We start from the raw sequence: 15,933 nt of genomic DNA, 5'->3' as shown, positions 1-15,933 counted from the left end.
CAGCCCTAATCGTGCTCAAGATTATTAAAAATGAAGGGTCCCATAGCCCTTTCTCCTGCCACGGCATCGGCCACCTATTTTAAGTATCAGTGAATCGGATCCATTATGTATCGTGTGCATCACTGCACCTGGGATCGTAATAGAATTATATTTGTCATAGGCGATTTTAAAGTACATTAATAAGACCGGTATTTGGAAGTTTAGTACCTTAGTGCCCTCTCTGTTGTCCCTACACATTACCCATGCTTGAGAAGAAATTAGCTGTTATAAAGCATTAAGCTCTTGTACAAAATATGTTTCACAGCTTAGTGACTAAGGCTGAAGCAGATAGTTGACAAGAAACCAATATTTGTAGCAGTTTGGCCTGCATGTGCTACTGACAGCTCACTATGATGACACAGCTGCTTCTTCTTAGCAGACGCCACGGCTGGATTTATTTGACTCATTTCTGTGTTGTCTAAACTAATGGAAACACAAATTTAGTTACTCATGTACAGTCACCCTAGGGTCTAAGACAGCTTTTGAGAATATTTTGATTGGACATAAAACATGTAGAGCTAGATTACAGGTGGCACGCTAATGATAATGTGTGATAACCAATTTCGCTTGACCACCCTACCATTAACGCACAACTTTGATATTATAAGACCATGGTAAAGTGTGTTAACCAGAGAATGGTTAGAGCACCTGACTTTGCTCAAGCACAGCCTATCCTATATTTAGCGCAACTTCAGACATGAAGTAAAGTGTAAGAGTTAAAAGAAAGTAGCACAAAGCACATATAAAAAAACATTAAAATAAAGTATTACACACATATATATATTTTATAATAAAATATATAATTTTATTATTGATAAATATGTTTTAAAAGGGTTGAAAACAGATATGGCATATGGCATGGTGTTTGACAGGAAAGGGCTCCAATGTGTGCACATATATACACATGTATACATTTATATATACACTGTTACGCCCTTTCCAGTTCAATACCTTGAAACATGCAGTATAATTTTTATTCATTTTCTTGTGTTTTGAATAAAAGTACTTTAAATCCCAGTGTCCTTCACATAGAAAAAATTATCCTTTTTATTTTAATTTATATATATCCCTATATACTATGGGGTAGATTTATTAAATGTCAGACATGATCCGCCCAAAATCACTAAATGCCGACAGCATACGTGAAATGCTTGTGCAATACCATCCCCCCCTGCACATTCACAACCAATCGGCTGCTAGCAGGGGGTGTCAATCATTCTAATCGTATGCGATCGGGATGATTGTTGTCCGCCACCTCAGAGGTGGCAGATGAGTTAAGGAGCAGCGGTCTTATGACTGAAGACTCGCGCGGAAACAGCTTAATAAATCAACCCTTATATCTGTATATATCTGTATCTGCATATATTTATATAGATATGTAGTTTTATTTAATTTTTTATATATGTGTGTGTATATATATATATATATATATATATATATATATATTTAAAAATAAAAGAACATGTCTTCTATGTGAAGAACATTGGAATGTAAAGTATTCATAACATACTTCAGGTTTAGCGCAGTTGATCTAATATGGTCTCGGTTTAGCGCACGTGGTCTCGGGTTTTATGGGGAGAATAAGTTGGCGTGGTTGCATTATCTGAAGTCCTGAAGTTAGCGTGCATTGTACTTTTGCTCGTGCACTAACCTTTTACTTTCCACTTGTAATTACGCTAACCTGGCTTTTGCTTGGAGTGCAGTTAGCTCGGAAAAGCTATTTAGCTTGTAATCTGGTCCATAAAAGGTGGTCAAAAGAGTGATGTATGACCCAGATCTTCTAGGTTAATGACATAGCTTTTATATAATGCTCCATTGTCAATTTCAAATAATGTGTGACATGTAATATAGTAGTAGACATATGCAATAATTCCTATTTCCTTATTCATACTGCAAAGTAATAACTAAGTTGCCCGTGGCGTCCAGCAAGACAACAGATATATTAGAATAGAAGTACAGCTCAAAATATCAGTGAGTAACGAGTAACAAAATATGAATTATTGCAATGTCTATATATAGAGGTTTAATATATGAAGAAACCTATTATTTTATATTTCTAATTAGGTTGATCAATTCCCTATATATGTCCAGGTCTCCCAGTCTCAGATTCTTCCAGGACAATATGTATGAGGGTATGACCTGCAGACAGTTATGTCTAAATCCCAGACATTGATTTCACTACTGTTGTAGATATAATTATAAAAACACAACTTTCTTAAAGGGACAGTCTACTCCTGAATTGTTATTGTTTAAAAAAGATAGATAATCCCTTTATTCCCTATTCACCAGTTTTGCATAACCAACATGGTTATTATTAATATACTTTTTAACTCTGTGATTGCCTGGTATCTATCTAAGCCTCTACAGGCTGCCCCCTTATTTCAGTTCTTTTGACAGACTTGCACTTTAGCCAATCAGTGCAGACTCATAAATAACTCCACATGAGTGAACACAACGTTATCTAGCTGTGGAAAAACTGTCAAAATGCACTGAGATAAGAAGTGTCCTTCAAGGGCTTATAAATTAGCATATGAGCCTACCTAGGTTTAGCTTTCAACAAAGAATACCAAGCGAACAAAGCAAATTTGATGATAAAAGTAAATTGGAAAGTTGTTTAAAATGGCATGCCCTATCTGAATCATGAAAGTTTAATTTTGACTAGACTTTCCCTTTAAAGTGAACAGGCTTGGCACTTGATTCTACTTCCCCTCTTTGCTCTTGAACTCCAGTTAAAGGGACATGTTAATGCATTAATAAAGTTCTCTTATTTGTTAACAAACGGTTTACACATAGTCATACTAAGATATGAGGTTATTTGTTTAAAGGGACACTGCTCTGTAAAATTGGTTTCACCTTAATGTGTTTCCAATGATTTTGTTGTATCAGCTGTAGAGTATAAAATGTATGGTGAATTGCTCCTTTAGGTTTATTTTCTATTTGAAATATATGTTTTTGCTTATTGAATCCACAACCTATTCAAATAGGCTGTTTGCCAGGAAAAGCAGACTTCCTTAAATTATTTCTGTTTATATCAACAATGAAATCTTTGTCTTATCTCTTTCTATCCCTCTCTTTGTATATACAAAGATCAAAACTTAGAGACAAAATCTTCAAAATTAACATTTTAGTAACTATCTTACCCACTGGGAGGATGATTACAGCTGCTACATCTTGTTTACATATCTTTTCTATAGGTAATATTGAAATATAGTAAATGAGTTACCACATATGCACTTCACATCATACTGTCCAGTCAGATCTGGCTCTGTAATGGGACCTGTGACTGAGGCAGCATTTAACAGGGACTGCACAAGGGGAGAATATGGTTTCTCTAGTCACTTGTATATATCTATGTATCTTTTACCTTTAGGATGCAGTGCTATGGTTGGGTTTGGACTGTAGTAAAAATAGAGTTGGGGGTGTCATTTTATTTTTTATCCTAGATAACACATTATCAGTGCCATTCCTTGAGCCAGCCCTGTATCCATATTCATTGTGCTCTGGGTAACTGCCAGGTGCCTTGTTCTAAAAACAGTATTTATTTTATATATAAATTGTGACTTTGTTTAACACAAAGGAACATTAACTATGAAAAAGGGACCAGGGTAAATTGTATTGTAATAATAATAGCTGCTTTTAACAAGAATCAAAATGGATATGGATTAAATCATGATGATATAGTTTTAATATATTTGTTTAAACAAATTGAAATTAAAAAATAGAGAAGGTGAATAAGGTCGGGAAGACAAAATATATCAATGTTGAGTGGCCTAGTTCAACTCATACCCACTATTAGATATGTGGCAAGCTAGTGTAAAGTTATACAATTATTTTTCATATATAAAACCTTTACTTGACTTAATAATGTTTTACTCGTTGTTTTATATTTCACCATATGCAGCACTGAGTCATTTTATAAAAGTACCATAGGAAGGAACAGGGGCGGAACTTCAATTGGTGCAGCAGCTGCAGATGCACCAAGTGTTGGGGGGGGGGGAGCAGCCAGTCTATAAATAGGTATGTACAGAATGTGTGCAATCCTAATGCAGGGGAGCCTTTTATTAGTGCAGGTTAGCAGGTGCATCTATCTATCTCTATCTTCAAATGAATTATACAGAGCAGCATGTATATTATCACTATTGCTTACTACTGCGTTACCTTTGGTGGGCCACAAAAAAAAAATTGCACCAGGGTCCTCTGTTCACTAGGTCCGCTACTGGGAAGGAATATTTGCAAGTATAACTATTGCACAAAGTTTTGCAACAATATGATGTTATTTCTGTGAGAAGATTCAGATTACTGGATATGTGCCTGGATATGTTGAATGCACAAATGACCATACGGCTTATGTTATAATATTGACATTAAAGGGACATGAAACCCTACATTTTTCTTTCATTATTCAGATGGAGCATATGATTTTAAACAACCTTCCAATTCACTGTTATTATAAAATTTGCTTCATTGTCTTGGTATCCTTTGTTGAATGAGCAGCAATGCACTACTTGAAGCTAGCTGAATGTATCTGCGGAACCAATGTCAACAGGAACCAATGACAAGAGGACTTTATATGCAGCTACCAATCAGCAGCTAGCACCCAGTAATACATTGCTGCTCCTAAGCCTACTATTATATTTCCAACTAAGCAAATTAGAAAATAGAAGTAAATTGAAAAGTTGTTTAAAACCACATGCTCTATATGAATCATGAAATACATTTTTTGGTGTTTTATGTCCCTTTAAACGTATCCTAAGCATACATTGACTTGAATGTTCAAGCTTTATTAGTAATGTTGTGTTGCTAGCAATTTGCAGCTGAATTAATTATGTATTTTCTTATTCTGTAGGAAACCTCACCATGAACAGAGAAAAGAACAAGAGCCAAAAAGACCTCACATAAAGAAACCTCTGAACGCTTTCATGTTGTATATGAAAGAAATGCGAGCGAATGTAGTAGCAGAGTGTACGCTTAAAGAAAGTGCTGCCATAAACCAGATTCTCGGCAGAAGGGTAAGTAAGAGATGTAACCTCCCCTTACTGTCCACAATCAGAACAACTCACTAGTGGTCTATAGAAATTGGAAATGTAAACTGTAATACAGTAATTTCCATATCTTGGCCGATATCCTTAGACTGTAATTACCATCCCAAGAAAAGAACACGGATTAGGAGTAATGGACAGATAGAGAAAACACTCCCAACAAATCTATAAAAAGAAGCCTTCCATACATCCTAATGGACTTTTTTATTATAAAGTAAATTCAAGCAGAGAAAGTGAGAGGAAAAGTACTGTTTGAGGATATGAGCTCTCTTTGGCTCTCTCATCCGGTACTCACCAATAGACTAAAAATACTGCTCAATGAGCAACTCAGCAGACTGTAAAATTGTTCTCCCAAATTTCACTTCCTAAGGGCCATACTGTAGTACTTCAAAATGTATGATAGGATTTTCATAATGACGTTCTGCAAATATCAGACATTGGGGCCTATCTATCAAGCTCTGAATGGAGCTTGATGGCCCGTTTTTCTGGCGAGTCTTCAGACTCGCCGTATTCAGCGAGGTCTGGTGGATCTGATCCGCACTGTTGGATCAGGTCCGCCAGACCTTGATAAATAGGGGCCATAGAAGTTATAGCTTCATATTCCCAATTGATACTGCCCCAGTGGAGTGAACATTTAGCCCCTAAGGCACATGAATACATGGAACATTTTCCATAAATCACATTATCCACATCAGAAGTGGAACAAAGTATGCAAATGAAAGTCCACAACAGAATGCAACTAGTCCTGTGGAAGGAATAGCATTTGGATCTCTGAAGTAAATCAGAAATACTGCCCATTCATGCCTTCTGTCCATTTAAGCATCTATGGGTTCTAAAGGGCGAGAGGTAAAACAGACTGCTTAAAATGGCACTTGCTTTTGTGCTTGTCTCATGTTCCCCAGAGAGACCAAAAAGTACATTCTGTAACCTGCAAATGCTGCAAATCAAATAGCTGGTTTAGGCAATTTGCAACATTTTGAAAACTTAGGTTACAGATTTTGCTTTTTGGCCTCTTAAGGGAGTGTAGGACAAAGCACAAATTTGTTACATAAAAGTAGGGTTGCGATCTTTACTTCAGGCCAAACCTTAAATTGATGGTAAATTTCAGACTTTAATAAGAGTGTTGCAATGAAAAACGTATTAGTTTACAAGCAAAACTGCATAATTATTTTTTTTAAAAGTGTATATATATATTTTATAATCCAAGATTTATAATTCTACTTGGAATTTTGTATTTCTTCTTTTAACAAGGCTATGACATAGAGAGCAGTCCCATTCACTCTTTACTTCCTAAGGGCTTTCAAAGGGCTGGACTTCAAGAGTGTCATATGACACACACACTTATTGGATGTTCATTGGAATTGTCATAAAAAAAAGAGTTTATCCCAGTGGGCCGGCATATCTTTGTAATAGAACTATTACTATAGGCACACATTTAACCCTTTTCACGGATAGATTAAAATAAAATAAAAGTACACAAATACTTTTTTAATAGCAAAGATTACATATATGGCATTTGATAAGCTAAAGTTTACCATCACTTTAACACTTGCACCGTGCACAGCACAGCAAAATTGCAGAGTATACACTATGTATAATAGCACATAAATACAAACTCGCACATAAATATTTACACTCTCACACACTCAATTTCACACGCACACTAACACAAACTTAAACTCTCACAAGTTCTAACACATACACAAACTCTCTCACACACACTGTCTCTCTCACACACACAAATACACTTACTCTTTCACACACAGACTCACACACCCAGAAAGACACTGACAAACACAAAGACACACACACACAAAGACACACATGCACAAGAGAGAAATAACTGTAGGCAAGTGCAGTATGTTGTAAATGCACAATGTCACGTTTTTGGCTGAAGCTGTTTCCCACCAAACCCAGACATTTTACTCAGCTTCAAACCCGGACACCCAAATGGAAACCCAAACTATCATTCCCTTTAGTGTTTAATTAGAAATTACGAAGCCCATATTGACCTTGACATTTCACTCTTAATTGTAAAATGTGCATTTAATAAGTTATGTAATCATTTCTATATGTTAAAAATTACATTCAGTCCCCAGTCTTGCACACACACACACACATATATATATATATATATTAATATACATATATATTTACACCACCTTTGTGTTTTTACTGTAAGAATCATTAATATTCTTTGAACACTTTAAAAACTACATGTAGTCAGAATGCATCATTCAGCAGTGCCGTTGTGCCGTTACACTGTAATATCTGAGTCAGTTTATTTTTTAGTATATTTCCTATGACTAACATACTTCCAGGAAAGCTATGACAAAGAATGTGTGTTATTTGGAAACTCGTTAATCAAGTTTCATTCCAACTGGAACGTGTTTTTTTTTTTTTTTTTTTTTTTTTTTTTTTTATAAAAACGGGTTAGAGGTTGCTAGTTTTTTGGTTTTGAGGGGTTAGGGGCTGAATTATCAAGCTCTGAATGGAGCTTGATGCCCCTGTTTCTGCGCGAGCCTTCAGGCTCGCCAGAAACAGCAGTTATGAAGCAGTGGTTTAAAGACCGCTGTTCCATAACTTGTCCGCCTGCTCTGAGGCTTCAGACATAAATCCGCTCGATCCTATACGATGGGGCTGATTGACACCCCCTGCTATCGGCTGATTGGCCGCGAATCTGCAGGGTCGGAATTGCACAAGCAGTTCACAAGAACTGCTTGTGCAATGATAAATGTGCGGCGGACATGATACGCTACATTGTATCATGTCCGTCCGCACTTTAATGAATCGGCCCCATAGTGTGCTAAAACAACATTTATTGAGATGAACAATTAATATTTTACCTGTCATGCATATGATAGCAGATAAGTAAAATATTTTTGTGAAAGTGAATTTAAAAGTAAATTTAAATTAAATCTAGCAAAGGAAATGCATGTTTTGTGCGCAACTGATATTGCAGTATCTGTGGCTCATACATCGCTGAAAGAAGCATAAATTGATATTTATAATAACAGGAAAAGCATGTTTGTGCACAACTGATACTTGAGTATGATTTTCTCATTGGTTGATTAGAACAACTGCCATAATTGCAGGCCTAGCAAGGGTTTAAAGGGACAGTATACACCAATTTTCATTTAACTGCATGTAAGAGACACTACTATAAAGAAGAATATGCACAGATACTGATAAAAAATCCAGTATAAAACATTTTAAAAGCTTACTTAGAAGCTCCCAGTTTAGCACTGTTGATGAGGTTAGGCTTGGACACCCACTAAAAGGGGCTGAGAAGGCAGGGAGAGCAGAACAACCCCCCACACCGAATGTGTGCATATAAAAAGAATGTCTTATGAAATTGTATTTGTAACTTTAGTGACCTTTTAAATTGAATACATTTTGTATTAAATTCTCCCATAAACTATTTAATTACGTTATAAAAATACTTGCAATGTATTTATAACCCTTTCCTTTAATTTCACTCTAAAAAATGTGTGTTTTGCAAGAGTTTGAAGTACAGTCGTCAGACTTCAGAAGCTTTACTGAGCTACATTCTACACAGTGATTGTTTGATTATTGTAGTGACTCATAGGAATCAACCTATGTTCTTGTATGTTCTTGGGCTGTTTAAACATTGCTAGTTTGCAGTGTAGTGCTTAAAGTGACATGAAATCCAAATTTCCAATTTATTTCAAACTTCATTCTCTTGGTATCATTTGTTGAAAAGCAGGTAAGTAGGCTCATGAGCATGCACATGTCTGGAGTACTATATGGCAAGAATACTTTTAAGTATGTAAAATATCTGCAAGAGCACTAGATGCCAGCAGTGATTCCTGTCATGTAGTTCTCCAAACACGTGCACGCTACCTACCTAGGTATCCTCTTTAACATGAGAACAAAATTTGATAATGATTGTATGCTCTGTCTGAATTAGACAAATAATTTTTTCAACTGTAATGGCCCTTTATTTATTTTTTTACTTTAAAGGGACAGTATACACTCATTTTCATATAACTACATGTAATAGACACTACTATAAAGAATACGATGCACAGATACTGATATAAAAATCCAGTATAGAATGGTTTAAAAACTTACTTAGAAGCTTTCAGTTAAGCTCTGTTGAAAAGGTAGTTGGAAAGCCCATTGCAAGTGGGAAATAAGACACTCCCCTCTCCCCCTTCTTTTGCATATGAAAAGACCCTTTACACAAACAGGAGCAAGCTGGAGAAGGTAGCTGACGGTATTCACATCAAACTTTGGGGCTTGGTTAGGAGTCTGAAAATCAGAGCAATGTTATTTAAAAATAAGCAAAACTATAATTTTTTTAAAAAATAAAACTATATGGGCTATATAAATAGATCATATACAAAACATATATGCAAGAAAAAAATGAGTGTATAATGTCCCTTTAATGTCCCTTTCACTTATTTTGTATAGCACTGAAACTCCATACAGTAACCAAATATCTAAATAGCTTTCTATGTGGTGCAGTAATCAATATGCTGAAATAACTAACTGCAATTATAACATACCTGTGGTTAATTAACAAGCTTGTTAGCCCAGCTTAATTTATTTGTTCAGCCAGTACTGAGCAGAGAGAACATTCAGTTACTTTGCCTACTCAAAAATGTTATTTTTATGGCACCATTTTACAGTTTGGCTAAAGAAAGTAGCCCTATTAACTTGTGTCTAGTTATATTGGTATTTCTTGGTTTTAGGCATTAATGTATTCATACCTGACCTTTCACCATGGGTGTAATGAAAAAACAAAGAAAAGTTATGTTACTTGGACGGCCCTAGTTTTTTTTTTTTTATGTAAAAGCCAGGCTATTAATTTTTCTATAAAATGTATTTTATTGCTATGTGCTTGTTTTTTTAACACTGAAGTTTTTGAGCGGATTGTTTTTACTGACTGTTTTACCATTTATTGTGGGTTAGACACACGGAGGCTAAAAATGTGCTCCCCTAAATGTGTTCCCAATTATCTATTTTATGTGATGGTGTGTATGAAATTGTTTTCATACAGCTTCTTTTACCTTTATTTTGTAATTTGAAATAGTTTTATTTTGTAGATACCTGTCCTCCACCTATACTAAAATTTCAGTATTGCTGTAATGGCTAGAGAAAAGCTATGCAAACAAAATGAGCTTAGAAGAAATCAACCTCCCAGTTAATGTTAGGACAGTTTCAGTCATGTTATGCATATATGAAAGAGCATAAGTTACACATGTCAAAAGTATGTACAGTATGTATGTGTGTGTGTATATATATATATGACTACGGGTCAGGTGGACCCAAAACGTTGCTGTTTTTACCTTCATGTCACCTAGATAAAAATACCTTTTATATGAAGAAACAGGGCTGACGCCAATTCTGTTCACTTTTTTTATTATATTTATGAGGACCCTCTGGCCTGTGTACACTTCTACTTCAAAAAAATGTTTATTTACAGATTGGTGCTGGACCTATCACCACTTTTTCTGTATGTGTATATATATATATATATATATGTACATCGACCATGAAAAAAATGTTAAAGGGACAGTTCACCCAAAAATTTTCTCCCCTTTAAATTATTCCCAATGGTCCTTTTAACCTGCTAGAGTGTATTAAATTGGTTACAAGTAGCTCCTTTACTCCTATTTCAGCATTTGAAATAGCTGATTTAGCCTGTGGTATCGCCACCTATACTGAACAAATTAATACTGGAGTATAGGCTATTGAATAGCCTAAATATACACAGCCAGCAGAAGAGATTACACTCTCAGTGGGATGCAGGATAGTTAAGTAATAAAATGATAATTTTCCATTGTTCTCTCTATGTATTGAGCTTTGGTGTTCCAGCCAAATAAAAGATAAGCAAGCAAGTATGTTTACACAAACTTAGAACATAATGAGATCTGATATCACCTTTAAGTTCAACCCATTGTAACAGGCAGTGGTTTCAAAGCACAAAATCAGCTACTTCATATACACAAATAAGCATGAAAATGGAATTTCTCAAATATTTTATACTCTTCAGTTGATATAACAAGTCATTTAAAATACACAATTTTACAGTGTACTGTCCCTTTAAATAAAAACTGTTTAAATTACTTCCTACTAATCCTCATTGGCTGATAAGGACCCCTGCCTCATATTTACTGGCGGAACTTTGGTTTATTCAGGACAACATCAAAAAAGAAATATATTTTGAAAAGCCCTATTTTAGATTGACTAGAATGTCCCTGTAATTTGGGATTTAGTGACAAAGCTATGTTTTTTATTCTATATATTTCTGAGTGCATAATGTGTGCAGTGAGCTATGAGCATAACAAACTAAGGGAGGTCACATGCCAGAGTGTCGCAATGGAACAAAATATTTTGAACTAGCGGTTATAGGGTGACCGCTGCAACTCAACATGCTGCCCATAAGTGTGAGTGGCTACGTGAGGCCATGACATTATGAAATCTAACCCCAACTGTATGATGCACCTTAACTGGTTATTGTATAAGTAACAGAAGAATATATAAACAGCCTAATTATATTAAACCATTAAAGGGTATTTTCCCTGTCAATAAAATGACCTTGCTGGCTCATACACTTAAAGGACCAGTCAACAGAGTAGATTTGCATAATCAACAAATGCAAGATAACAAGACAATGCAATAGCACTTAGTCTGAACTTCAAATGAGTAGTAGATTTTTTTTCTGACAATTTTAAAAGTTATGTCTTTTTCCACTCCCCCTGTACCATGTGACAGCCATCAGCCATTCACAAATGCATACACGTACCATGTGACAGCCATCAGCCATTCACAAATGCATACACACTTATTCTTGCACATGCTCAGTAGGAGCTGGTGACTCAAAAAGTTTAAATATAAAAAGACTGTGAACATTTTGTTAATGGAAGTAAATTGGACAGTTGTTTAAAATGGCATGCTCTATCTGAATAATGAAAGTTTAATTTTGATTGAGTGTCCCTTTAAGTTGGGATAAACAATAGCAGTGACACTGTCAGGTTTTCAGGATGTATTTTCTCTTACTGTAGAAGATCAGTTACTCTTTAGTATATACATATATTTTCATAGTTTTCAAGATGGCAGTGCCTACAGTGCTTGGAAAGGGCATAGTGTCTAAGAGCTAGCACTGTACACTTGTGTAGTTATCCCAGCTAAGTACCTGTTATTCCTCAGGTTGGAGAGTCTAGCTTGCTTGCATCATGTTGTTATTCTAGATCAGCAAGCACTCACTTCTGCTCCAGATGTCCAGGAAACACTAATAGGCCTATTATGCATCAGCACATAATTAAACATGGGTAAAGCACAACAAGTACTAATTAGCTCCCTTTTAAGAGATAGCTTGGGGATAATATATTAATGATTATGAGCTGTGGGACTGGAAAATACGCAGACCCCGGGCCTTGTTACCTGAGGGTCATTCTGACCACAGCAGATTAGAGCACTTATTACTTTACTTTTATCTAACTACTGCATATTCAGGAAATCACAGCTATATGCACCATTTCCAACCCTGCTTCATTTTGTTTTTCATTCACTTACTAATCTTCATTCTTAGTTTCAAATAATTAACTGCAATTTAAAACATTTTCAAGAAGTATGTTGTTTGGGATAAATTGTTATATTTACCATTTTGCAAAGTGTAATCTCCATGCCTAAGGCTATCAACCCTTCCTCTCTTAAAACCTGTACAGCTACGATAGTATTTGCCATGGCAACATAACGCCTATTCACTACCTCTGCATGTATGTCACACTGGCTGCTTGAGAGTCAACCAGAAAAACAGATTATATTAACACCATTTGAAGGTTTTATCATCAACTTTGTAGTAAATAACATTACCTTAAGGCACAAACAGGTATCCAGACTTACAATTAAACTGAGACGTTATATTCTACATCTCGTCAAGTATTATACGACTACTTTTAGTAATTTTATCTACTTTTTTCTTTATATTGAATTCCTTTTTTGAATAACTATTGGTTGTATTGATGGCAATATAAATATTACTATCACACATAAACAGCTAAATAACTTTAATATGATAGATACACTAAGTTTTTTTTAAATAAATTGCTGAACATATCTGGGGGGGTTCCATAGACAGCATTGCTTGTGTATATGAATGTCTTGTAATTTTAAAATGACAGTGGTATGCATAATGCATTTAACACAATGGGGCATATGTATCAAGCTCCGAATGGAGCTTGATGCCCCGTGTTTCTGGCGAGCCTGCAGGCTCGCCAGAAACAGCAGTTATGAAGCAGCGGTCACAAAGACCGCTGCTCCATAACCTGTCCGCCTGCTCTGAGCAGGCGGACAGACATCGCCACAATACAACCCGATCGAGTACGATCGGGTTGATTGACGCCCCCTGCTGGCGGCCTATTGGCCGCGAGTCTGCAGGGGGCGGCGTTGCACCAGCAGCTCTTGTGAGCTGCTGGTGCAATGCTGAATACTGCGAGCGTATTGCTCGCCGTATTCAGCGAGGTCTGGCGGACCTGATCCGCAGTATCGGATCAGGTCCGCCAGACCTTGATACATATGCCCCCTTGTCTCTTTCTCTTATAATACACTGAGAAAGGGGGTTAATGTCTGAATTATTGGTTATTTGTATATAATATTTCAACAAATAAAGACTGCATGAAAATAGGTATTTTGTAGCAACAACAAAAGTTGTTATTTCAGATTAGTTCATGGATATGAGTATGTAAATCTTTTTTTCCTGTTTTGTGACCAGGCTGATTTAAAGCACCATTAAAGTGAAAGTAAATCCTAGCATTTTACAAACGCTAGGATTGACTTTTGAAACAAATAAAGGGGACTTTCATTCATGAAGTATAAGATACTTCATGTAGAAAGCTCCTTTATTTGTTTTAACCAGTTTTAGCTATTACAGCAGCCCACGTCTAAAAAATTTTTTTGCTAAGAGGTGACGTTTTCCAGCTAAAATCCGGCTTGGCGCCCATGGGAGCCGGATTTATCGCATGGCTATTGGCTAAGAGGTGAAAACGTCACCTCTTAGCAAAAACATTTTTAGCCGTGGGCTGCTGTAGCAGCTATAAACGGCGATTGGTTAAAAAAAATAAAGGAGCTTTCTACATGAAGTATCTAAGTTTGTAAAACGCTAGGATTTACTTTCACTTTAAACTTAAAGGGACACTGAACCCACTATTTTTCTTTTGTGATTCAGATAGAGTATGCAATTTTAAGCAACTTTGTAATTTACTCCTATTATCAATTTTTCTTCTTTCTCTTGCAATCTTTATTTGAAAAAGAAGGCATCTAAGCTTTTATTTGTTTCAGGACTCTGGACATCACTTTTTTATTGGTGGATGAATTTATCCACCAATCAGCAAGAATAACCCAGGTTGTTCACCAAAAATGGGCCAGCATCTAAACTCACATTCTTGCATTTCAAATAAAGATACCAAGAGAATGAAGACAATTTGATAATGGGAGTAAAATAGAAAGTTGCTTAAAATTGCATGCTCTATCTGAATCACACAAGAAAAAATGTGGATTCAGTGTCCCTTTAAGGCACAGTCAATTCCAAAATGTGTACTGTTTAAAAAGACAGATAATCCCTTTATTACCCATTTGCTAGTTTTGCACAGCCAACATGGTTATATTAATATAATTTTGATAGCTGGAAAAGCTACGAACGCAGCTTAAAGGGACATGAAACACAACATTTTTTTTCACGATTTAAATAGAGCATGTGATTTTAAACAACTCTCAATGTACTTCTATAGTCACATTTTCTTCATTCTCTTGGTATCCTTTGTTGAAGGAGCAGCTTTGCACTGATGGGAACTAGCTGAACACATCCGATGAACCAATGAAAAGACGCATTTACGCGCAGCCATTAATCAGTGATTAGCTCCCAGTAATACATTGCTGCTCCCATGCCTATATAGGTATGCTTTTCAAGAAAGGATACCAAGAGAATGAAACAAATTTGTTTATAAAAGTAAATTGGAAAGTTGTTTAAAATCAAATGTTCTGTCTGAATCATGAAAGAAAATGTTTTAAGTTTTATGTCTTCTTAATGAATTTTCCCATATATATTATTAAATGTAAATGGCTATTGACAGGACATGTTGTGTACGTTGTGAAACCAGCAATATACTTAACAAGAAAACATAAGTTGGTCAATTAAATGATTTCTGTTTAAGATGAATTAATACATGTAAAAACAAAAACATGTTCAGTAATGCATATAGCTGAACATTTAACAAACAACATGGTTATAGGTAATGTTTATTTTTTTAATTTGTTAGGTAAAACAGTTAAGCTATTAGGTGTTTTTTTCATGTTAACGTTTTTGTATTGTATTATTTTTAAAATTTTTCCTAAAACAAATATTATTTAAAATAACATTAGAGTAAAAATTATAGTTGTCTCACACTCCCTAGACAGCCAAAATAGCAAAGTAATCTAGGGTTTAAAAATGCTGCAAATTGCCAAAACCAATTATTTAATTTGCAGCATTTGCAGGTGACAGAATTTGCTTTCTGGCCTCCCTTGGGAGTGTAAAACAAACTCAATTTTACATACAAGCAAAAGGTGTATCCCTTTAATTTTCAGCCAGGAAGCAATATATTCCTAGGGAGTACAAACATTCAAGTATTATTAGTTAAATATATGCTGTTTAATTCATATACTAGAATGTGTGCACACACACACACATATATATATATATATATATATATATATATATATATATATATATATATATATATATATATATATATTATCTCACAAAAGTGAGTACACCCCTCAGTCTTTTCTAAATATTTTATTATATCTTTTCGTGGGACAACACTGAAGAAATTACACTGCTACAATG

General features: G+C 35.3%; 1 protein-coding gene across 2 annotated transcripts in view; it reads left to right on the top strand.

Annotated features, from left to right (window-relative positions):
• LEF1 (lymphoid enhancer binding factor 1) overlaps window positions 1–15,933 on the top strand; it is a 175,525-nt gene that overhangs the window by 89,175 nt on the left and 70,417 nt on the right. For both annotated transcript variants that reach the window (XM_053703528.1, XM_053703527.1), the window contains one exon: window positions 4,886–5,048. In XM_053703528.1, coding sequence (XP_053559503.1) covers window positions 4,886–5,048 — 163 coding nt within the window. The remainder of the gene's footprint in view (window positions 1–4,885; window positions 5,049–15,933) is intronic.

Source organism: Bombina bombina, chromosome 2 (genome assembly GCF_027579735.1).
Source record: "Bombina bombina isolate aBomBom1 chromosome 2, aBomBom1.pri, whole genome shotgun sequence".
NCBI lineage: Eukaryota > Metazoa > Chordata > Amphibia > Anura > Bombinatoridae > Bombina > Bombina bombina.
The sequence above is the reverse complement of the archived record's forward strand: the minus strand, read 5'-3'. Positions and strand labels throughout refer to the sequence as shown.